This window comes from Bombina bombina, chromosome 1, assembly GCF_027579735.1.
Source record: "Bombina bombina isolate aBomBom1 chromosome 1, aBomBom1.pri, whole genome shotgun sequence".
NCBI lineage: Eukaryota > Metazoa > Chordata > Amphibia > Anura > Bombinatoridae > Bombina > Bombina bombina.
Genome location: NC_069499.1, coordinates 1,239,398,068 through 1,239,424,636, shown reverse-complemented (window position 1 = coordinate 1,239,424,636; position 26,569 = coordinate 1,239,398,068). Strand labels below are relative to the sequence as shown.

At 38.4% G+C, this 26,569-nt stretch overlaps 1 protein-coding gene across 2 annotated transcripts in view; it reads right to left on the bottom strand.

Annotated features, from left to right (window-relative positions):
• The window catches only part of LOC128647945 (deoxyribodipyrimidine photo-lyase), a 65,029-nt gene extending 39,445 nt beyond the window's left edge, over positions 1-25,584 (bottom strand). Inside the window, exons 1-5 of one of the 2 annotated variants that reach the window (XM_053700628.1) lie at positions 25,228-25,584; positions 24,429-24,467; positions 19,693-20,599; positions 17,871-18,043; positions 3,539-3,623 (exon numbers count right to left, since the gene is read on the bottom strand). In XM_053700628.1, the coding sequence (XP_053556603.1) occupies positions 3,539-3,623; positions 17,871-18,043; positions 19,693-20,599; positions 24,429-24,467; positions 25,228-25,449 (1,426 nt within the window). In that variant the 5' untranslated portion in view covers positions 25,450-25,584. The remainder of the gene's footprint in view (positions 1-3,538; positions 3,624-17,870; positions 18,044-19,692; positions 20,600-24,428; positions 24,468-25,227) is intronic. The other variant, XM_053700632.1, reaches the window with a different exon arrangement.
• Between the last annotated feature and the right edge of the window lie 985 nt (positions 25,585-26,569).

Here is a 26,569-nt window from a genome sequence, read left to right as displayed (position 1 = left end):
CCCCTTTGCTCGTTTTCACATGCGACCTCTTCAGCTCTGTATGCTGAATCAGTGGTGCAGGGATTACACAAAGATATCTCAATTAATATCTTTAAAACCGATTGTTCGACACTCTCTGACGTGGTGGACAGATCACCATCGTTTAGTTCAGGGGGCTTCTTTTGTTCTTCCAACCTGGACTGTAATTTCAACAGATGCAAGTCTGACAGGTTGGGGAGCTGTTTGGGGGTCTCTGACAGCACAAGGGGTTTGGGAATCTCAGGAGGTGAGATTACCAATCAATATTTTGGAACTCTTCAGTCATGGCCTCTTCTAAAGAGAGAATCGTTCATTTGTTTTCAGACAGACAATGTCACAACTGTGGCATATATCAATCATCAAGGAGGGACTCACAGTCCTCTGGCTATGAAAGAAGTATCTTGAATACTGGTATGGGCGGAATCCAGCTCCTGTCTAATTTCTGCGGTTCATATCCCAGGTATAGACAATTGGGAAGCGGATTATCTCAGTCGCCAAACGTTACATCCGGGCGAATGGTCTCTTCACCCAGAGGTATTTCTTCAGATTGTTCAAATGTGGGGACTTCCAGAAATAGATCTGATGGCTTCTCATCTAAACAAGAAACTTCCCAGTTATCTGTCCAGATCCAGGGACCCTCAGGCGGAAGAAGTGGATGCATTGTCACTTCCTTGGAAGTATCATCCTGCCTATATCTTTCCGCCTCTAGTTCTTCTTCCAAGAGTAATCTCCAAGATTCTGAAGGAATGCTCGTTTGTTCTGCTGGTGGCTCCAGCATGGCCTCACAGGTTTTGGTATGCGGATCTTGTCCGGATGGCCTCTTGCCAACCGTGGACTCTTCCGTTAAGACCAGACCTTCTGTCGCAAGGTCCTTTTTACCATCAGGATCTCAAATCCTTAAATTTAAAGGTATGGAGATTGAACGCTTGATTCTTAGTCAAAGAGGTTTCTCTGACTCTGTGATTAATACTATGTTACAGGCTCGTAAATCTGTAGCTAGGAAGATATATTATCGAGTCTGGAAGACTTACGTTTCTTGGTGTCTTTCTCATCATTTTTCCTGGCATTCTTTTAGAATTCCGAGAATTTTACAGTTTCTTCAGGATGGTTTGGATAAAGGTTTGTCTGCAAGTTCCTTGAAAGGACAAATCTCTGCTCTTTCTGTTCTTTTTCACAGAAAGATTGCTAATCTTCCTGATATTCATTGTTTTGTACAAGCTTTGGTTCGTATAAAACCTGTTATTAAGTCAATTTCTTCTCCTTGGAGTTTGAATTTGGTTCTGGGGGCTCTTCAAGCTTCTCCGTTTAAACCTATGCATTCATTGGACATTAAATTACTTTCTTGGAAAGTTTTGTTTCTTTTGGCCATCTCTTCTGCTAGAAGAGTTTCTGAATTATCTGCTCTTTCTTGTGAGTCTCCTTTTCTGATTTTTCATCAGGATAAGGCGGTGTTGCGAACTTCTTTTAAATTTTTACCTAAGGTTGTGAATTCTAACAACATTAGTAGAGAAATTGTGGTTCCTTCATTGTGTCCTAATCCTAAGATTTCTAAGGAGAGATCATTGCATTCTTTGGACGTAGTTAGAGCTTTGAAATATTATGTTGAAGCTACTAAGAATTTCCGAAAGACTTCTAGTCTATTTGTTATCTTTTCCGGTTCTAGGAAAGGTCAGAAGGCCTCTGTCATTTCTTTGGCATCTTGGTTAAAATCTTTAATTCATCATGCTTATGTCGAGTCGGGTAAAACTCCGCCTCAAAGGATTACAGCTCATTCTACTAGGTCAGTTTCTACTTCCTGGGCGTTTAGGAATGAAGCTTCGGTTGATCAGATTTGCAAAGCAGCAACTTGGTCTTCTTTGCATACTTTTACTAAATTCTACCATTTTGATGTGTTTTCTTCTTCTGAAGCAGTTTTTGGTAGAAAAGTACTTCAGGCAGCTGTTTCAGTTTGATTCTTCTGCTTATAATTTCAGTTTTTTTCATTATAAGATTTAAACTTTATTTTGGGTGTGGATTATTTTCAGCAGAATTGGCTGTCTTTATTTTATCCCTCCCTCTCTAGTGACTCTTGCGTGGAAGATCCACATCTTGGGTAGTCATTATCCCATACGTCACTAGCTCATGGACTCTTGCTAATTACATGAAAGAAAACATAATTTATGTAAGAACTTACCTGATAAATTCATTTCTTTCATATTAGCAAGAGTCCATGAGGCCCACCCTTTTTGTGGTGGTTATGATTTTTTGTATAAAGCACAATTATTCCAATTCCTTATTTTTTATGCTTTCGCACTTTTGTCTTATCACCCCACTTCTTGGCTATGCGTTAAACTGATTTGTGGGTGTGGTGAGGGGTGTATTTATAGGCATTTTGAGGTTTGGGAAACTTTGCCCCTCCTGGTAGGAATGTATATCCCATACGTCACTAGCTCATGGACTCTTGCTAATATGAAAGAAATGAATTTATCAGGTAAGTTCTTACATAAATTATGTTTTTTGTGTAGACTGTCCCTTTAAAGGGATACTAAACCAAAAAAAATTATTTCCTGATTCAGATAGACCATGCAACTTTAAAAAACTTTCTAATTTACTCCTATTATCAATTTTTCTCCTGCCTCTTGGTTTTAGAAGCCGGGCCATTTTTTGTTCAGCACCTGGGTGGCGCTTACTGATTGGTGGATACATTTAGCTACCAATCAGCAAGCGCTACCAAGGTTCTGAACCAAAAATGGGCCGGCTTACAAGGTTCATTTGGGCTTACATTACTGCTTTTTCAAAGCAACAAAGATACCAAGAGAACGAAGAAAAAATTGATAATAAGAGTAAATTAGAAAGTTGCTTAAAATTGCATGCTCTATCTGAATCATGAAGGAACAAATGTGGGTTTAGTATCCCTTTAAGTGCATCATCATACATTTACAGTATATATTTTCTTCTAAAAAGAACCTTATTTCTGCAGGGTTTATATCCTCTGATAGATGTAGAAGTCTGAGGGGGTGAGAACCTATAATAAATATACTCCTCCGTTTCCTGCTAGAGTCTCAAAAGAATATTGTTGCACACATATGCATGAACAGCAGGGTATAATAGGGAAGTTATCACAGCAGTGTTTCTACCTTTTCTTCAGTCGTCAGAGGACATATACCTACCAGTACAGTTTAAATCTGGAATTATTTGAGATGATATATTAGTGTATGCATGAATGCCAGTTACGACCAAGTGTAAATGAGTTCCAGTAATAATTTGATCAATCACTGTATGGTATGAAACAGGGCGACAGGAGGGTGTGATAAAAGAATATCAAAAGTGCAATTTTCAGAGAAAACTATTGGAAAAGCAGGTAAAATAGTGAATGCACAATGAATATTGTACTATGTTGTGTCTCATACTGTAGTTATGAATAAATTATAATAGATATTCATTGTAACTAAAGCAACCATAAAACATTAGTATGCAACTTCATGGAGAGCTCGGATGGATTGATTTCCATGCATATTATTATTCTAAAATAAAAACTTGCCATCATCAAGGAAGTTTGTTAGGCATTTATATGCTCCATCTTCACTGAAGTCCCAGGACTTCCTGATAGTGGCTGCCCAGTCAATCTAGAATGAAAGAAGTGAAATTAATTTTACAAACCCAGGTTGTTGTCAGTTTGAATCCCCTCCCTTTCTTTCTTTAATTAACCTTTTAACGCCGTTATGCCGTTCTATTCCGTCATAATTACACGTCATAACAAACGGCTGTCCTGAAGCCTTCTGTGCTTCTAGGACTTGATCGCGGTCTGGAGGGCGTTCCTAGGGTTGTAGGGACGCCCCCCAGATGCGATCCAATAATTGAAATCTCGCGATCGTATGCACGATCGCGTAGTTTCAATTTGTCTACATCGGAACGGGTGTTCCGATGTAGGCACTTTCACCCTGTCACTAAAGGGTTAAAAGCTATGTAGATAGTAAATGTAGTGAGACATCAGACAGAGGCACAGTAAACACTATGGCTGAACTCTATCACTTTTCATTAGAAAGAGAGACATTATAATCTACAATTGAACAAGATAGGTTACAATACAAAACCACACACACAACAAACATCAGCTACAAAAGTCCTGCTTGCAACAATGCTAAAAAGGGTCCAGAAGACTAGCTCCAACACAATGCATGAAAACTAATAGGTTGTGTATGCCTAAAACGAGCTTAAACGCCAAATTGTCATTCATTAGAGCATATCATTTTATCAATAGTGATGCTGCAAAACTATGTGTTTAACCCCCAACAAAGGGCTTCTAAATGGTACTTTAGCCTACTCTGCAAGTGTTAAACACATAGCGGTGCATAGTTGAGTCAATTTATCACTATAGACTATCCTTCTATATCTAGAATTTCCACACAAAAAAAACAAGAAAAATAAAATGACAGAAAATACAACAAATTTGCAAACTGTAGTTACTAGTTCCCCCCCCTCCCCCCAATTTCTAAAAAGTCCCTCAGTCACACAATATTTTAGCAATTGGCATAGTATATACTCTTCATCCAACTGGGTCTTATATACTAATCAGAACACAATGCCCTTAAAAGAATACTAAACACATTTTTTTTCTTTCATGATTCAGATAGAGTATGCAATTTTAAGCAACTTTCTAAATTACTCCTATTATCAATTTTTCTTCATTCTCTTCCTATCTTTGTTTAAAAAGCAGGAATGTAAAGCTTAACAGCCAACCCATTTTAGGTTTAGCACCCTGGATAGCACTTGCTTATTGGTGGCTACATTTAGCCACCAATAAGCAAGCATAACCCAGGTTCTGAACCAAAAATGTGCCGGCTCCTAAGCTTTGCATTCATGCTTTTTAAATAAAGATAGCAAGAGGAAGAAGCAAAATTGATCATAGGAATTAATTAGAAAGGTGCTTAAAATTGCATACTCTATCTGAATCAAAGAAAAAAACAAAACATAATTTATGCTTACCAGATAAATTCCTTTCCTTCCGGATAGGGAGAGTCCACAGCTTCATTCCTTACTGTTGAGAAATACAACACCTGGCCACCAGGAGGAGGCAAAGACACCCCAGCCAAAGGCTTAAATATCCCTCCCACTTCCTCATTACCCCAGTCATTCTGCCGAGGGAACAAGGAAAAGTAGGAGAAAGATCTCTAATCTTTGTTCAAACCCAAAACGTTTGTTCTCCACTTTCAATACTCTTCTCCGCCCTCCCCCACCTCCTAATACAACTTCTCTGTCAGCTCAAGACTTTGCCAACCACTTCAATAACAAAATCGACTCCATCAGAAGTGAAATCAGCTCTCAACATAATTCCATTCTCTCACCCCCTCAAATGCTCTCAATCAACCACAATCCACATAACCTTAACTCATTCTCCCCTGTTACTGAGGAAGAAGTTTCGGAACTTATACTGCGCTCTCACCTCACTACCTGTCCCCTTGACCCTATCCCCTCACAGCTACTCCCCTCCCTCTCTGCCACCCTTACCCCTGTACTCACACACACTTTCAACCTCTCCCTCAGCACCGGTATATTTCCCTCATCGCTGAAACATGCACTGGTCACACCTATCCTCAAAAAACCTTCCCTTGATCCTACCTCCCCATCCAACTACCGCCCTATTTCCCTCCTTACTCTTGCATTAAAGCTTCTCGAAAAAATAGCTTATGCACGCCTATCCCATTTCCTTACAATAAACTCCCTCCTTGACCCATTGCAATCTGGATTTCGTCCCCATCACTCCACAGAGACAGCAATTGTTAAGGTTACCAACAACCTACTTACAGCAAAATCAAAAGGCCGCTTCTCTCTGCTTATCCTCCTTTATCTGTCCGCAGCCTTTGACACTGTTGACCACCCTCTCTTGCTCCAAACCCTCCAATCCTTCGGCATATGTGACATAGCCCTCTTGTGGCTCTCTTCCTACCTGTCAAACCGTACCTTTAGTGTAGCCTTCTCTGGGGCCTCCTCTGCCCAGTCACCACTTTCTGTCGGAGTACCGCAAGGCTCTGTCCTCGGTCCCCTTCTCTTCTCAATCTATACGTCATCACTAGGTTCCCTAATAAAGTCCCATGGTTTACAATATCATTTGTATGCCGATGACACCCAAATCTACTTCTCTGCACCAGACCTTTCTCCTTCCTTGCTAAACCGTGTCACTAACTGTCTTTCTCACATCTCCAACTGGATGTCCTCTCACTACCTCAAGCTAAATCTCTCCAAAACTGAGCTCCTTATTTTCCTTCCCCCCTTCTTCTAAACTCTCCACCCCCAATCTCTCTATAACTGTCGACAACTCCATCATTACCCCTACTTCGCATGCCCAATGTCTCGGGGTCACATTTGACTCAGATCTTTCTTTCACTCCTCACATCCAGTCATTGGCTAAAGCCTGCCGCTTCCACCTTAAAAACAGCTCTAAAATTAGACACTTCCTTACACAAGACACAACTAAGATTTTAATCCACTCTCTCCCGCCTCGATTACTACAACTCTGTCCTCTCTGGTCTCCCCACCTACCGCCTAGCTCCTTTACAATCCATAACGAATGCCTCTGCCAGACTCATCTTCCTTACACGTCGCTCTTCATCTGCTGCTCATCTGCTGCACCTCTCTGCCAATCTCTTCACTGGCTTCCTCTTGCCTCTAGGATCAAACACAAAATTCTCATTCTGACATACAAAGCCCTCAACTGCACTGCTCCCCCCTATATCTCAGACCTTGTCTCCAGATACTCTCCCTCCCGTCCCCTTCGTTCTGCTCATAACCTCCTACTCTCCTCCTCTCACTCCCGTTTACAGGACTTCTCCAGACTGGCTCCCCTCTTGTGGAACTCTCTGCCTCGCTCCACAAGACTCTCTTCTAGTTTTAAAAGCATCAAGTGTTCCCTAAAGACTCTACTGTTCAGGGATGCATACAACCTACGCTAACCTTTCTTTATACCAGTTCCTCTCCTCCATTGCTATCCCCTGAACCCCCTTACCATGTAAGCCTAAGAGTCCAGCGGTTTGTTGATCACCTTCTCAAGAGCTGACTACAACAGTGCAACTCTTGGCAGGGCCCTCTACCCATTTGATCCCTATAATTGTTTTATTGTACTCCGCCTTTGTTAATAGAGCTGCAGAATCTGTTGGCGCTCTACAAATAACCGATAATAATAAAATAATAATAATAGGAGAAACATTAGGGTATAAATGGTGCCAGAAGAATAAAATAAATAGGGGACCGCTTATAGACAAGAAAAAAAAAAAAACAGGAGGGGTCCGTGGACTCTCTCTATCCGGAAGGAAAGGAATTTATCTGGTAAGCAAAAATTATGTTTTCCTTCCTAAGATAGGGAGAGTCCACGGCTTCATTCCTTACTGTTGGGAAAACTATACCCAAGCTCCAGAGGACACTGAATGAATAACAGGAGGTAACAAAAAGAAAGAGGCAGTCCCTATTCAGAGGGCACCACAGCCTGCTAAACTTTTCTCCCGAAAGCTGCTTCAGCCGAAGCAAAAACATCAAACTTGTAAAATTTTGAAAAAGTATGTAAGGAGGACCAGGTAGTCGCCTTACAAATCTGAGCCATAACACCCGGAATGTGGATCGCTGACAGCGAACAGCTGTGGGCCTCCGCCTACTCCAGAATCTGAGATACTTCCTACATCGCCAAGGAACTTCTCGTCCCCCCCCTGATGGTTGATGTAAGCCACCAAGGTTATATGGTCTGATTGGAATCTGATAAACTGGGACGAATACAGAAGTGGCCAAGCCTTCAAGGCCTTGAAGATTGCCCGTAGTTCCAAAATATTGATTTATATTTATTTAGTAAGAGCCGAAATATGTATTATAATCTACACGTTATGGGCCCGCTTTGTAGCCACAGAGTTTTCTCTAAAGTTTTTCTAGTCTGACAGGATCAAGCTAATGGCTACTTATTTCCAGCTATATAAATAACTTAAAATGTGGACTCCATACTAATGAATATTGCTGTGCCTAATGTAACAATATTTTTTCATTGTTAACTGTATCACTATAATGTGAAGTAGTGTCATTATAGTTTGTTATATTTGCATAAGGTTGTTTTGCAATTGTGACATGAGACTCCTTGTATTTGTTATATTTCTAACATTCCTCAATAAAATATTTTAAATAAAAAAAATAATAATAATGATCGGAAGGGAGGACTCCTCCTGAGTGCACAATCCCTGTGCCTTCCTGGCACCCCATTTTAGGTCCAGAATTGGGCCGAAAGTTCCCTCCTTCTTTGGGACCATGAAAAGGTTTGAATAAAACCCCAAACCTATTTCTTCGATAGGCACCGAGACAACAACTCCTAAGGAGCAGAGATCCCGAATGCACCCTAGAAAGGCATCTCTCTTTTCTGGTCTGGTAGACAGATTCAAGAGGAGATTTGAAGCCTATCTTGTATCCCTGAGATACCACCTCCAGGACCCACAGATCCTGTACGTCCTTTAACCAGGCGTCTGAAAAAAAGACAGTCTACCCACTACACGATCCGATCCCGGATCGGGGGCCGTCCCTTCATGGCGATTTGTTTTCGGCAGGCTTCTTATTCTGCTTGGATTTATTCCAGGACTGAGCCGGCTTCCAGGTACTCTTGGGTTGCTCGGGCTTGGAGGAGGATTGTTGTGGTTGGGATTTGTCAGAACGAAAGGAACAAAAATTAGAAGATTGTCGTCCCTTAGACTTGTTCTTCTTATCTTGTGGTAGGAAGGCACCCTTGCCTCAGATAACCGTAGGCCTGGACCAAATAAAATATTTCCCTTGAAGGGAAGAGAAAGTAGTCTGGACTTGAAAGTCATATCCGCAGACCAAGACTTCAACCAGAGCTCCCGACGGGCTAGGACCGCAAAGCCAGAGGCCTTTGCATTTAGGCGAATAATTGGCATGTTTGCATCACAGATAAAAGAATTAGCAATTCTCAGAGCTTTAATTCTGTCTTGAATATCCTCGAGGGGAGACTCCACCTCATTGAGTTCCAACAAGGAGTCGCACCAGTAGGTTGCCGCTCCGGCAACCGCAGCAACTGCAGCCGCCAGTTGAAACAAAAATCCTGTATGTTGAAACATCTTTCTCAGAAAGGTTTCCATTTTCTTATCCATCGTCTCTCTGAACAAAGAACTATACTCAAGAGGTATAATAGTATGTTTAGCAAGCATAGAGATAGCACCATCCACCTTAGGAATGGAGCCCCTCCCCAAATCCAGTTGAGAGTCCGGGAACAACTTTTGAAAAGTAGACGAGGGGAAAAAGGAAGAACCAATTCTTTCCCATTCGTTCTTAATAATGTTCGCCATCTTAACCCAGCACAAGAAAAGTCAAAGGAATGTTCCTGTCTTGGTAAACTATGTCTAATTTAGGTATCATAGGTTCTTCAGGCAGTGCAACCTCTGGAACCTCTAACATAGACAGAACCTCCTTTAATAAAAAACACAAGTGCTCAATTTTAAATCTAAAGGACGGTTCCTCCGCAGCAGGAGGCATAGATGCTAAGGACTCCGACCCAGAAAGTTCACCCTCTGAAGCTACAGAGGTTAACTCACCATTGAATAACTGGGACATAATAGCTAAATCCGATAAATATTTAGAGGACTCCGGGTCAGGAGAGCTACGTTTAACCTTTCTCTTGCGTTTGTTAGAGCGAGGTAATGCACTGAGGGCCGCAGACACCGCCGTTTGTAACTGTGCGGCAAAGTCTGCAAGAAAAAGGCCCCCTTCGGATGGAGGATTAGATGTGCTACGGGGGAACTGCATGTGGATTGGATAATGTAGCAAGGGTAGTAATCTCACGGGACACTGAGTCCTGAGAGGTAGATGGCTCAGAGGGACTAAGAGCCTTAGCAGGCTTGTCTCCCTTCTTGGACTTTATAACGGTGTTAAGGCATGTGAAACATAATTGAGTGGGTGGGAAAACCACGGCCTCCTCACAATATAAACAGGTATGATTTAGTAGAGAAGGAGTACCTTCTAACATGTCAGAGTCCTCCATAGCTCAGGTTATACCCACAGAAGGACACAAATAAAAACTTTTTTTTATTATAGAAAACTGCACCTTTATACTCCCAATAGCTGCAGCACTTACCACCTCCTAGACCCAGACAGTTAACAGAGGAAACATTCTCCTCAGGTTCAAGACTCAGCCGGAATGGAGGAAATAAACATAGACCTCACCCGGTCACATGGAGTGCAAGACAGTACTTCCCCTGTTATTACAAGTACAGCAAGTAATAGGAGCTGTGCAACACTTTCAAAAACAAAAGTGAAACCTGTTTGTTCCAGCCAAAAACACACAGTCCCGGGAAAAAAAAAAAAAAATCACACAAAGCAGCATGTAAATAATTAAAATACTGATTGACACCAACTGTTCAATAAACCCCCCTTCAGAGGATATTAACCCTGAATCCTATCAAGGTATAAACGAGCTACACTGTGACTCTGTTATAGCGTTTTATGTGTAAAAATTAAAACAATCTTACCTCGAGGATCCATGCTGTGGAACAGAACACAGCCTCTCAAGTGTGACAGTCTTATAGCAGTGCTCCTGACATGGACTTGAGTGAAAGCAGGCAGTGAAACTCGTCAACACTGATTGCTTAGGAGCTGTTAGCAGTAGTCTGGATGGTCTCACAGAAAAACTTTCCCTGCATCTCCAGACTAACTTTCATCAATACTCTCACTGAGAGGTTGACATGGCAACACTTTCCAATGGCTTAATTGTACTATAATCTCTGTAACTGGTTATCTCACAAACCTCGTTGTAGCATATAATTGCACTATTAACTGGAATCACCACAGTTATAAGTATGTATGTTTTGGTTAGTTGTACGTACCAATTTTATTCAATAGTGGTTTTTATTAAGGTAATAGGATCAGTACGTGAGATAGTAATTTTAACTATCACTTGTGTGTAACATCAAAGCACCAGACAGCAAACCATAGCTGTCACCCTCGTGTAATATTCCTCTCTAGAGGACTGTGCCTCAAATTAGGTAATACGGTATAAGTCTATTACTGCTTTACATGGAGCGCACATAGACTTAAGTGTGGTGCTGGCATTAATTTCACAGCAGCAAGTAATATATCGTTAGACACCTTAGTTATAGGCTCGTAATAGAGTAATCTCTATGAACTACTCAAATTTCATAGGTTTTAAAGCGGTGCTGCAACCATTTTACACAGCAGCACATTAGTATGAATATTATTATAAATTATTATAAATTAGTAAATATCTAAAGATAGTCTAATTATTCAGGGATAATATCTTTCTTAATGCTGAATACACCTAAATTCCTAATCTTGCGGGTACAATTTTCACAGCAACTTATACTCTTGTGTATCAAAATAAACATATGTTTTCTGAACGTTACTGTAATAATTTACAACACAGGGTATGATATATCTCTGTAGTTGTCTCAACTTCAGCTGAGAGTAGTATTGTGGTTAATAAATTGCCAATGTAGGACCAGTTCTTATTAAGTTCACTTTGAAATAAAGTCTGGTGTTAAAACGTAATTCACTGAGGCTTATATTAAAACATTCTTAGGTAATTGGATCTTAATTTGAAATATTGTGATCTCTATGAGATGCCCTGTAATGCTTTTTGATATGAGGTATATACGGTGCTTGTCTATTGCTGGAACAATTTTCAACAGATTATAGTATAGTTATAAAATAGCTAAAATGTATACATTAGTAATAGTAGAATGCTTATTTAGATTTAAATACCAATATAGTCCTAGCTTGTATTGCAACCATTCACACACCAGCGTGTAGTATGACGCTTATAAACAGCTCAGCCGTAACTGAGAGTAGTGCGTTTTTTTCGGTATGTGAGGTGCTTATATATTGCTGGAACAGTTTACAACAGCTTATAGTGTGGTTATGAAGTAACTACAATATGTACTTTCGTAATAGTAAAGTATTTGTTAAATTAGAATAACAATATAATCCTAACTGGTATTGCAACTATTCACATAGCAGCGTGTTGTGGTGTGACGCTTACAAGCAGCTCAGCCGTAACTGAGATTAATGCGGTTTTGAATAATATGGTACTGGTAATTATAACGTGTACCTAAATAAAGATCAGGAACATCAAAACCAGTAACTGATTCTGCTTGCCGTGGTGGCTATGTTTTTGAATTAATTTAAATTAACAGTGCAAAATTAGTTTAATAAATTACCGCCATTGCGGTCAACAGATCTCAAGTAAAGTTTTAAAACTATGGAGCTCCCTTTAGCTCCCTAACCCCTGACGCGTTTCGCCCAGATTAGGGCTTTTTCAAATCTATCTCACCTACTGATCCTATTACCTTAATATCACCACTATTGAATAAAATTGGTACGTACAACTAACCAAAACATACATACTTATAACTGTGGCAATTCCAGTTAATAGTGCAATTATATGCTACAACGAGGTTTGTGAGATAACCAGTTACAGAGATTATAGTACAATTAAGCCATTGGAAAGTGTTGCCATTTGGCATATGGTGGAAATTACATTTCAATGGCTACAAATATGTTGATCTAAACACAAGCAAATGCTACAATATTGTAACAACTGAACACCCAGATTATTTTTGTGGTTACATTGCCTTCATTTCATACTTAGAGTAGTAGGCCATACTACTGTTACCAACATATAAATGACTTGATCACAATACATTAATCATGTGTTCAAGCATAACATATTACATGTATTAGTGTTAACATCTGTACATATCTCCATCTCAGATTACAAACAAAGTGCAAGTGATAGTGGATACCATTGTCCTTACTTACCATATAACATATTACTCAATTTTCATTTTTTTATATATTGAGCTATAGAACGTGGTGGCTCTGTATAATAGTAACCGCACAACCTCAATTCCTGTTTATATATAACATATCTCAAATGCAATACTAATTCAGTATCAGGAATAGCGTCAACTGGTCTCTAGTTGTTTTTAATCTGTTTTCACACTGGGCCCCTAATTTTAGTTTTATACCAATAAAAGTTATATTTTATTCATTCCTGTTCTCTCCACATAATAGTCCAGGCTGAGAGTGCTATAGGTGCAGTCCTTCCAGAGGGTCTCTCCCTCACCAGAATGTAAAACCCAAAGAATTGATCTAGGCACATTTTGGTATACAGGTAGCCCTCAGTTTACGCCGGGGTTAGGTTCCAGAAGGAATGGTTGTAAATCGAATCTGTTGTAAATTGAAACCCAGTTTATAATGTAAGTCAATGGGATGTGAGGGAGATCGGTTCCAGGCCCCTCTCAAAATTGTCATAACACCTAATACATTATTTTTAAAGCTTTAAAATTAAGACTTTAAATGCTAAATAGAATTATAAACCTAATAAAATAATCACACAACACATAATATATAATTAAACTAAGTTAAATGAACAAAAACATTTGCTAAACAGCATTATAAACCTAATAAAATAATCACACAACACAGACTTCACTTGCATTTTTCTGCAAACCGTTCTTTCTATGCACTCCAATCTGGACTGATTTATAGACAGGAAGATCTTGTTCCTTTGAAATCTGCTCGATAGCTCAGGTCTGGTTAAACTGATTAATTTCCGCTTGCTTGGCTTTGCTGCAACACAAGCGGACAGCTCCACCTATTGGCTATTTTAATAAATGCACTGCTTCTCAATGCTTTTCAATAGCAGTCACATGACTGGAAAAAAAGGTTGTTATTTTGAAATGGTGTAAATTGAACCGTTGTAAAATGAGGGCCACCTGTATTTAATGCCATCAATTCACCACCAAATGCAACTTTTTCACAAACTTTAGGTTTCTCACTGAAATTATTTACAGCTTGTGCAATTATGGCACATATGGTTGTAAATGCTTCTCTGGGATCCCCTTTGTTCAGAAATAGCAGACATTTATGGCAATTGGAAGGCTGCTAAATGCCACTGCGCACCACACTTTTATTATGTCCAGCAGTGAAGGGGTTAATTAGGTAGCTTGTGGGGTTCATTTTAGCTTTAGTCTAGAGATCAGCCTCCCACCTGACACATCCCACCCCCTGATCCCTCCCCAACCCCTCTCAAACAGCTCTCTTCCCTTCCCCACAATTGTCACCGCCATCTTAAAAGGAACACTAAACCCAAAAATGGGCCAGCTTCTAAACTTACATTCTTGCTTTTCAAATAAAGATAGCAAGAGAATGAAGAAAAATTGATAATAGGAGTAAATTAGAAAGTTGCTTAAAATTGCATGCTCTATCTGAATCATGAAATAAAAAATTTGGGTTCAGAGAGTACTGGCAGAAAGTCTGCCAGTACTAAAATAAAATATTTTTTTTGTTTTTTTATTATTATTATTATTATTTTTTTAAATTATATTCTTCAGTGTAGGATACCCCCTTAGTCCCCAACCTCCCTGATCCCCACCCAAACAGTTCTCTAACCCTCCCCCCTCTACCTACTTGCCACCATCTTAGGTACTGGCAGCAAATTAGGTTTTATTTTTTATATAAAAATACATTTTCTGAAGTGTAGCTGCCCCCCCTCAATACCCTCCCCCTCCCAGATCCCTTTTCCCCAAGACTTATCCCCCCCCCCCTCCCTTGAAATTATTGAATAGAGTGACTAAGTAGCGCGCACGCTCCCCCCCTTGCGCCCTCCTGGCGCCATCCCGGCAATACTGGAACCGGATCCACATCAACGATCGGCACCATCGCTGGCCGATGCAGAGAGGGCCACAGAGTGTCTCTCTCTGCATCGGATGCTTAAAAATGGTTATTGCAGGATGCCTCAATATTAAGGCATCACTGCAATAACCTGAAAGCGATCACGATCACTTCCAGCCAGGCACGTCCTTGGTCATTAACTGAAACCCTTTGTAGGATGTGTCTGGCACGTCCTCTGTCGTCAAGGGGTTAAGGAACATACAATGACACTAAAACACAAGCCCTGTATCTCAACAAACTTGTTTAGAAATTATATATATATCCAGTGCTACATGTATTTTAACTGCTGAGCCATTTCCATCCCCTGTGTGAGCTACACTATTACTACAGGTATCAACTGGTTAATAAAAGCTATTCATCTTTTTAAAAAAAGGGCTTCTGGATTTTAAATCTAGGGGTCTCTAGGATTTTTTATGGATACCTTCCTACAAAATGTGTGTATTTATTTATTTTAAAATGTACTTTAACCCCCAAGTTACTGACCACTTGAAAGTCTAAAGCCGTTTAAACAATGGGTCTTGGTGGGTTTTAGGGCTTAAAGAGACAGTCAACACCAAAAATGTTGTTGTTTTAAAAGATAAATGATTGGAAAGACTGGTCTATAATCGGCTAACTCAATTTCTCACAACTAACTCCTTACTTGATCCACTACAATCTGGTTTCCGCCCTAAATACTCAATAGAAACCGCCATTACTAAAGTAACAAATTACCTGTTATCAGCTAAAGCAAAAGGTCACTACTCCTTACTAATTCTTCTTGACCTGTCCGCTGCCTTTGACATAGTTGACCATCCTCTCCTCCTAAAAATACTACATTCATTTGGCATCCGAGACACTCAAAGCCCTCTCCTGGTTTGCCTCATATCTCTCAAACCGCTCGTTTTCAGTTTCCTTTAACAACATATCTTGTGATCCTATGCCTCTCTCAGTTGGAGTACTGCAAGGCTCTGTCTTGGGCCCCTTGCTTTTCTCTCTCTATACATCCTCCCTTGGAAAACTTATAGCCTCCTTTGGATTTCAGTACCACTTATATGCTGATGATACCCAAATCTATCTTTCCTCTTCTGATATCTCTCCTTCTTTACTCAACCAGATTTCTGACTGCCTCTCTGCAATTTCCTCTTGGATGTCTTCACACTACCTCCAACTCAATCTGTCCAAAACTGAGCTGCTTCTTATTACCCCCTCTTTAAGACATCCAACACCTGACATTTCTCTTACGGTTGGAGACTCTATTCTCAACACCTCACCCCAGGTCCGCTGTCTTGGGGTCACACTTGACTCAGAACTCACATTCAACCCACATATACAAACGCTTACCAAATCCTGCTGTTCACACCTACGCAACATTTCCAGAATTCGTCCCTTCCTTACTCAAAAAACAACTACAACCGATGTGACAAGCTACCCCAACCTTATGTCTCTGCACCATAAACCTGTAGACGGTGAGCTCTCTGGAGCAGGGCCCTCTTCCTCCTGTACTAGATTTGTTTAGTTTTGTTATGTTTTGTATTTTATCACAGATCCCTGTCATTGTACCCAGCGCTACGGAATTTGGCGGCGCTATACAAATAAATGATAATAAATAATAATCCCTTTATTACCCTTTCCCCAGGTTTGCATAACAAACACAGTTATAATACACGTTTTACCTCTGTGATTACATTGTATCTAGGCCTCTGCAAACTGCCCCCTTATTTCAGTTCTTTTGACAGACTTGCATTTTAGCCAATCAGGGCTCACTCCTAAGTATGTTATATAATAAAGATAGGGATAGTGGTAATGGAAGTTGTATTTAATGATTCCCCGTCAAGTATTAGCTTACCACAATTTAACCAATAAAAGTAGTCACCCAAATTGGGGACAATAATACTAATATCTGATATAATGAAGTATAGACTAGTAATACCAGGGGAGGGTGCTCACTGTTCAAGTAAATGTAGAAAAAATAGGAGACAAGCGAACAGAAACTAGAGCACTCGCAAAGGGAGACTAGTATAAGTGGCTATTCAGTGGGTATATAATATTAAAACTTAACATTTATTATTAAAATAAAAAAATAAAAAAACTAAGTAACTTCACGTGCATGAGCTCAATGTTATCTATACGACACACATGAACTTATGCCCTCTAGTGGTGAAAAACTGTCAAAATGCATTCAGATTAAAGGAAGCCTTCAAGGTCTAAGAAATTAACATATGAACATCGTTTAACATATGAACAACGTTTAGCTTTCAACTATGAATAAAAAGAGACCAAAGCAAATTTGGTGATAAAAGTAAATTGGAAAGTTGTTTAAAATGACTTGCCCAATTTGAATCATGAAAGTTTTATTGGACTTGACTGTCCCTTTAAGGAAACTAAGATTGAGAGGTTTGAATACTTACCCCATCCATCCAGCACCCTTAAAGGGACAGTCAAGTCAAAATGAAACTTTAATTATTCAGATAGGGCATGTAATGTTAAACAAACTTTCCAATTAATTTTTATCATCAAATTTGCTTTGTTCTATTGGTATTCTTTGTTAAAAGCTAAACCATAAACTGATTCATAAGCTGTTGAAGGCCATCTCTTATCTCAGTGCATTTTGACAGTTTTTCACAGTTAGACAGAGCTAGTCGATGTGTGCCAAAAAGATAACATTGTGCTCACTGTCCAAGTTATTTATGAGTCAGCACTGATTGGCTAAAATGCAAGTCTGTCAAAAGAACTGAGATAAGGTGACAGTCTGCAGAGGCTTAGATACAAGGTAATCACAGAGGTAAAAAGTATATTAATATAACAGTGTTGGTTATGCAAAACTGGGAAATGAGTAATAAAGGGATTATCTATCTTTTTAAACTATAAACATTTTCAAGTACACTGTCCCTTTAAGCCTTATGCAGCAACCTGGCACTTCCAAGTTTCCGGGGATTCACCAACGATGCCAGGCCAAAAGACTTCCAGGAATGTTGGGGTAAGTACAGGTAAGGGCCACAATGATTTCCGAATGCGCCCAATCCAAGACGACACATGGTTTTTATCCACACTAAAGCACTGTGCAGATGATGACCACATGTTGTATGCAGTAAAGGGATTCAAATTAAACCAGAAAACCCTCGCATTTCAAAACAAAACCACTTTAAGGACTATGGAAGTAAACATACCAATGTACCATCCTTCCTTTGTGGCATCCTTGACAAATTCAGCCCTTCCAGTTCCATGGATGAAGGCCAACGTGAAGGAATAGGGAGAGATGTTGGTGCTTCCAGGACGTCGCCTATTGGAGTAGAACAGTTTCTTTTACAGCAGCTCATAAAATGAGTAACAGAACCAATACCTTGAAAAAAGAAAAGAAAAACAAAAGTAAATTTTATAATAAATGTATGCGTATTATAAAACGGTAACATTGATTGTATATTAGTTAACTCTTTGCTATCATGACAGCACAGTAAACAAAACAATACACTGGGTTATTAGGCTCTTAACTGATAATCCCCTATTTACATGAAATGAATATGGAAGCTACCATACAATTTACTAATACTGTTATTGAAAAGGGACAGAAAAGTCAGAATTAAACTTTCAGGATTCAAAAAGAGCATGCCGTTTTAAACAACTTTCCAATGTGCTTCTATTATCAATTTTGCTTAGTTCTCTTGGTATCATTTGTTAAAGAGTAATTCTAGATGAGCTCAGGAGTGTGCATGTGTCTTTAGCCATCAAGCAAGTGTTTGCAAAAATGCTTAAAACAATGGTATACATAGTTGCAAACTCATCTGTCATAGAGTGCCTGTAGCATTATATGGCAGCTGTGTTTGCAACTATGTATAACATTGCTTCAAACATTGTTGCACACACTACTGCCAGATGGCTAAAGACACATGCACCAGTCTGAGATCACCTAGGATTGCTCTTTAACAAAGGATACCAAGAGAACCAAGCAAAATTGGTAATAGAAGTAAATTGGAAAGTTGTTTAAAATGTCATGCTCTATCCAATCCATGTACATTTAATTTTGACTTTGCTGTTCCTTTAAGCATGCATATGTCTTAAGCATTATATAGCAGCAGTAACAAAGTTATCAAACATGTGCACTCCAAACCTACCTCAAAATGCTCTCATGGAAAGTAACTAACTTTCAACAAAGGATACCAAAGGAAAAGGGTAATTTTAATAAGTAAATTGTAAAGTTGTTGGGGGGGTTTAATTGCATGCTCTGTCTATGTCTTAATTTTAACTTCTATGTCCTTTAAATAGTTCATGTTGACATTTTAAATTATTAGAGAACAGAAGCAGTGGCTGAAAAGAACTTGCTTAAAGTGACAGTCTACACCAACATTTTTCTTATTTAAAAATATAGATAATCCCTTTATTACCCATTCCCCGTTTTTGCATAACCAACACAGTTATATTAATATACTTTTTACCTCTGTGATTACCTTGTATCTAAGCCTTTGCAGACTGCCTCCTTATCTAAGTGCCTTTGACAGACATGCAGTGTAGTCAATCAGGGAAGACTCCTAAATAACTTCACGGGAGTGAGCACAATGTTATCTATATGACACATGTGAACTAGCACAGTCTAACTGTGAAAAACTTTCAAAATGCTCTGAGCTAGGAGGCGGTTTTCAACTGTTTAGAAATCAGTTTGAGCCTAGCTAGGTTTAGCTTTTCAAAAATACCACCAAGGGAACAAAGCAAATTTGATGATAAAAGTAAATTGGAAAGTTGTTTAAAATTGCATGCCCTATCTGAATCATGAAAGTTTAGTTTTGAGTAGACTGTCCCTTTAAATATACATCTTAGTGATAGGAAAACTGCTACTGATCATGAACAGGTTGGGTAAAATTGTTATACTCCATTAGTCCATGAGAGCTTGCCTAAACAAATTATAAAGTACCTTAAATGAATATGTGCAGAATGTATTCAATGCAGTTTTTCTCCAAATTTTCTCAAATTATAAAACCTAAACATTTCTATTCTCACCTCTTAATCCAACCCCTTCAGTGCTGATGGAATAGGGTTCGTATAAGCAGTAAGAGTGGCATCTATTGAATGTCACCCCTTGTTTTTTCAGAGTCTCTGATATAAGGTCATCTCTCTCTTTTAGCCATGGCTCATACACTGCATTGGCAAGGACAGTGCCAGCACCCGTCTCTTGCACAATGGATATAAGTTCCTTGCAGCAAGACTCACTAGCCCGGAAAATAATGTGGCTCCCAAATTTATTTATAAGAGATTGATTTAGTTGCCATAAGGCATGATGAAGCCAATATTTGGTAGCCCCTCCTGTGGCTAGAGTGAAACTCTGACCAGCTTCTTCATTAGAACACCACAAAAATACAGGGATTATAGGAACCCCAAGCTCAAGTGCTGTAATCAGTGCAGGGTTATCATGTATGCGTAAGTCTCTTCTAAACCAAACCAATGCTGGACTCATGGAACATGGACTCTTTGATGGAGCAGTGTTCCTCTTTCTCCTGCGGTTTCTATGTTTTTTAGCATTGTTTGTTTTTCTACCTGAAGACTCCAAATAAAGTAAATCATCTCCACCACCAGTGTATAGAACACAGTCTTCTGGTTCTGGCTGCCCTCCATAGCAAAGGTCTACAAATGTCCTTTGCTGATCAGTGGTCTTATGTTCATTCACAGAAACTGGCACTGTACCAAGGTCAGGTCTTGCCTTTGCACATTTCTGGTGATTCTCAGTGTGTTGGATAGCTGATGGTTTAGCTGCATCTGCAAGGGAAATTCTGGAACAAAGGTTTTGAGTCTGAAAATTAGTATTCAGATCAAAAGGAGTCTGTGATGGCAAATGATTCTCCTGAAGAGATAAAGATATGGCAAGGTCCAACTGCATATCATAATCCAAAGTATCAGAGCTTTTGACTTCCTGTGAACACAAAAAAAAAAAAAGTGTTGGAAATCAACCTATTCTATAATAACACTACACCCTCTCTGTATTATTAAACCAATCAAACAGGATAAAACAGAGTTTCATGCATTTGTAAACAGTAAATAGTGTAGATGTCTTAAAGTGACAGTCAATCCTAGCTTTGTACAAACACTAGGATTGACTATTGAAACAAATAAAGGGGACTTTCATTCATGAACTACAAGATACTTCATGTAGAAAGCTCCTTTATTTATTTCAATCTATCGCCGTTCTTAGCTGCTACAGCAGCCCATGGCTAAAAAAAACGTTTTCACCTCTTAGCCAATAGCCGTGCAGTAAATTCGGCTCCCATGGGCTGCCGTAGCAGCTAAGAATGGCGATCGATTGAAACAAATAAAAGCAAATTTCCACATGAAGTATCTTATACTTCATGAATGAAAGTCCCCTTTATTTGTTTCAATAGTCAATCCTATCGTTTGTACAACGCTAGGATTCACTTTCACTTTAAGAGAAATGCATACAGGTTGCAACTGTAACAATGTGATCTAAATGAATCAAAACTGAAGAAAATAGTCCAATGATAAACAACTTTCCAATGTACTAAGTTGGCTCAGGAGTAGCTGGGAGCTTTCTGTTAATTGGTGACTGCACCTGTCTCTTGTCATTGGCTTACCCAAAGTGATCAGCTAGCTCCCAGTAGTGCATTACTGATCTTTCAACAAAAGGATACCAAAATATTATAAAATATATTATTAAATTGAAAAGTTGTTTCAAATGTTATGCTCTGTCTGAATCAGGAAAGAAACAATTTGAGTTACTTGTCCCTTTAGCATTATAAACATATGCGCATACGACGAAATTAGGACATGGAAAATGTACTATTTAAAACCTAGCCTACTGCTGAAGCAGAGACAGGTAAGAACAATGCCAGCAAAGCTTATTTCTAAACTATATCAAAAGTAAAAACTGTATCAGACGGGCAGTCACACACAAAAAGCCCAATTTATACGTCAGGTGTCTGATATCTGGGTGAATAACATTTAAAAAAAATGGAGTGCCGTCACAGAAAGTGAGTACCCCGTACTATATTTGTACTCTCATTCAGTTGTCAATTGATTTAGTATTTTCCGCCTACTACTAAATTAGTTCAGAGCTAGGCTAATCTGTAAAAAATCAGTCTGCCTTAAAAATGCAAATAAAACCTCCACAAATCAGTGAATTTACCACTTAGTTCTCCACAACAAAGCAATCATAAGGTTAAATTACTAAAGTCACAGGCAACAATCACAACTCTTGGCTGATGGGAATACAAGGCAATCAATGGGTTAAATCATTGCTGCAATGTTTTGATCCTGTGATTGTCTAGAATACACAAGCAGTGATGACTTAACACTTGGATACCTGAAACGTAGGCAATTAATGTGGGGGTTGACAATTTTAAATGAAAATTAGAATCCTATCATAACATGAGGTAACCAGCCATACATTCTTAGCAGCCACAAAATGAGTCTAAACAGACATATGCAGAATCGTTTACAAACATTAAGAGATAGAAGCTGCAGTGTCCCTGCTTGCCCAAAACGAAGGCAATCTAGTCTATGTGTTCCACACATCATGAAAACATGCAGCAGTAGTTTAAAGGGACAGTCTAGTCAAAATTAAAATGTCATGATTCAGATAAGGCAGGCAGTCTTAAACAACTTTCCAATTTACTTTTATCATCAAATTTGCTTTGTTCTCTTGGTATTCTTTGTTGAAAGCTAAAGATAGGTAGGCTCATATGCTAATTTCTAAGCCATTGAAGGCCGCCTCTTATTTCAGTGCATTTTGACAGTTTTACCACCTAGACAGTGCTAGTTCATGTGTGCCATGTAGATAACATTGTGCTCACTCCCATTGAGGTATTAATGGTTCAGCACTGATTGGCTAAAATGCAAGTCTGTCAAAATAACCGAGATAAGGAGGCAGTCTTCAGAGGCAAAAGGTATATTAATATAACAGTGTTGGTTATGCAAAACTGGGGAGTGGGTATTAAAAGTGATTATCTATCTTTTTAAACAATAACATTTTTGGAATAGATTGCCCCTTTAACCATTTTCAAACATCCATGTTACTCTGCATATGAGCAGTTGTAAGGGAAAGGGTGGAATGAAAATACAGCACTGAGCCAAGTGCCACCTGGAGATTCATTCACTGTGTGAAGCTCAGGTGTGCTGGTAGTGCATGCTGCATAGGTGAGAGATGCCGCAATGATCCCAACGCCTCTCTCCAGGCAAACAACAGGGCAAGGTTACTGCCGATTGACAGAGTTTATTTTCAAGGCAATGTGGAGCCCAGTATTTGTCAAGCCCTGACTACACCTAAAACCTCTTGGTTCTATTTTGGTATTTTTTACTTAGAATTAATAATGACTAATTGCAATAATACATTCTTCTTGCACTTTTTGGTCTGTATCCCCACTAGCAACATGGATCTGATAGTTGTTTCCAGGAAAATGTCACCAATCATTAAAATGCTTTCATACAGCCTATAGTAGGGAAGAAATTCTGACATAACTCATCTTTCAAATTATAGCCAGTGCAGGCAATCAGTATTATTACTAATGGAAAATAGTTTGGGTTGCAGCCTGATACAGTGTATCTTGACTGCTCTCAGTTTAATTCACGGATATTAAATAAATACTAGGCATATTTTTGTATTCAAAGCAAACTGTAGCCTGAGAATAGTAATATATATAAGTTTTGTTTAAATATTGAATATATAAGTGTAAAGGTTTTGTTTCTATAAAAGTAATGGGCAATGCCATAATGTAATCTAGGTTTTCCCCTTGTCCACATTTTCTGCTGAGGACAATTAGAAACCGATATAAAACAGGCAATTAAAGAGATTATGCAAACAAGGCTGTGTATAACATTGAACACAAGGTTTTCACACAGCCATTGTTTGCACTCTTAATGTCTGTTTTATGTCAGGTTCTAATTGTATTCTACAGATGAGAAAGAGAAGGAGAAAACCTAAGTTCCAGCAAGGTGAAGCTTTGACTTTATAGAAACTCTGTGGAACTGAGAAAATCAATCAGAGTTAAATTACAGGAAAGGGGGAAAAATGAATAATGAAACTTTTTTTTTACTACACATAAACATATTATTACAATCTCAAACTGCTTAATGTCCCTTTATCCAATATCACAAGTTGGTTCCTCTTCTATAAAATAGTGCATCTCAGCAGTCAGCAAAATATATTTCATTGCTCTTACATAGTTTTTTTTTGTTTTGTTTTTTAACCATCAGGTATGTTTGTAAATGGAATATATAGTTTGTGTAATGTTGGGGGGAAGTAATTTATGCCAAATAAGTTATATCTACTAATTAATATGATAATGTTTACTATGTTGTGCTACTAAGGTGAATTTAGGCAGCACTGATAAATCTTTCAGTTCTAATAATCAGCGCTGCGGAATCTGTTGGCGCTCTACAAATACCTGATAATAATAATAATAATAATGTATTCAGGTTATAATCCCTGGCTCTCCTGTTGGTATACCGCAATGTGAGAGTGCAAAGACTAAGGAACACACACACAAAAAAAGGATACATTGAGTAAAAATAAAAAGTAACAGAATTCAAGGAATATGAAACCCAAAATGTTTCCTACATGGTTCAGATAGGTCACGCAATTGTAAACAACTTTCCAATTTACTTCTATTATCTAATGAGCTTAGTTTTATTGGTATCCTTCATTGAAAAGCATACCTAGGTAGGCTCAGGAGCTGGGAGCTACCTTCTGATTGGTGGCTGCACATAACTACATCTTATCATTGGCTTACCATTGTGTTCAGCTTGCTCCCAGTAGTGCATTGCTGCTCCTTCAGAAAAGGATACCAAGATAATGAAGTAAAATTAGATTATACATTTTTAAAGAACTTTCCAATTTATTTCTATTTGAATCATGATTTTTTTTTTGGTATGTTTCATGTCTCTTTAAGAATATGCCATGTATTAAAAGGTCCTGCAATATGATAACTTTGAAATAAGCGTATTAGTGCAGACAGATCTGGTAGAAGTCATTACATCAAGTCAATAAAACTGGGGCAGCCTTTAAAGTAGGACAAATACTTCCAATTCCATTGAGTGTTCAATTTCTAATATATTTTTAACATTATAATTTATCTGCTTTACCCAAAATCTGTTCTTGATTATATTGTATTAAAGTACATGTTTCCAAAGCTTGTCATTGTGAAAAACAACATATAGATATTAATATGTAATATCATTTACAAAGATCCAAATGACATTTTCATAGGCTATAGTTTATTTGTTTTTTTAATTTAACATTCAATAGTGTCACCCACAAATAAACTAGCAGGCTTCCAGAACATACTGCCATGCAAACAGAAAAGATAGATTTAAATAAATACAAAATAAAATAGAAAATAAACCACACCAGTTTTCTAAGAGTCAGTAGGACCAACATACTACCAGTCTCTCTATCACCAGTTTTTATATTGTATATAGATAATATGGGGACATAATATGATGCATCTAGACAGTACAGAGTTTTACTGTCAGTAATAGTGAGTTACACGAGCATTTAGCAAAGGAATAGTTGCATATTTCAGAACTTACCTTTTGAAAATAAGTATCATGTAAGTCTATTAATTCCGAATACACCGTGGGGTTGTTCCTCCTCAGGCTGTGGACAAGGGCAGGGAGCTGGGACTCAGTTCTGTGGCTGCCCAGTAAAGACAGCACCATGCAGAAGAACTCATCAGCCTGTAACGAACCAGCCTCCAGCTGCTGAATCAGATCCCTAGTCTGTGCCAATGGACAGGCTGCAGATCTCTCCATGATGATCAGTTACCGTAGGTTGTTTACAATCAGATTTCGGGTTACAATATTTAACGATACTCACTGTTACACAAGCACCACCAGCTGTATGTTTTGTAACCCGTTCTGACGTATAAAACGTTGTACATTGCTGGGTTTGCAACGGCCATCTTTGTTAAGGGCAAGAGAGAATGAAATTGTTCAAGAGAATGTATATTGTTATTTATTTTTGTTATGGGCATTACTTGTTACTATAAGTACTTTAAAAACTAATCAAAAGTCCTAAATCCTTGTGAGATAGTAAATATTAAACTTTAATGATTTAGTGATTCGGAGATAGTATGTACGTACTTAAAAATCTAATTATATACTATTTTAGTGACGGAGGCGTTAGATATGATACATTTAATGTTGATTTTATCTGGACCAATCACAATAAGAGTTTTTCAGGATTTGATTTTTTTAATTTATAATGTAATTTTGCTTATCTATAATGTAATTTAAGGATCAGACCTCAAATAGTGTGTCACACTGTCTCATAGTGTGATTTAATAGTTCTGCTTAGAATAAGTTCCTTAGTATAGTGAATTGTATATAATATTTTATTAAGTTATTTTAACTTAAAATGGTCCTTTAACCTGCATTTGTGCTGAAAAATTAAAGAATCAAGTCAAGAAAAAAAAAAAATAATATGAAACATAACCAATTTTTTTTAACAATGTTAAAAACAGAAGGGTGGGAAACTGAACTGTATCTTACAAAAATATTTTTTTGTATTTGTTTATGGCCGTTCCGAATATATTTTATTTCATACAAATGTTTTAAAGAATCCTGGCAAGCAGGGATCTATTTCCTATGCTCACCACAACTGAATCAGTGCAGCTACAGAGTGACAACCATTTTGCTACTAGTTGCTGCATTGGTGGTATAAAAATAACTCCTGACCTTACACAGTCAACTAGCCAATAGCTGAATATTCCCAGTAGTTATGTTATGGGAGCTTCTATATACAATAAGAGTATCACTGTTATGTGTGGCTGGATACAATCGGACAAAATGTATCTTGAGATGGTGTAGTCTTTAAAGGGGCATTAAACTAAAAATTAAGCAGATAGATATGAAAACTTTTTTTTAAAGGAGC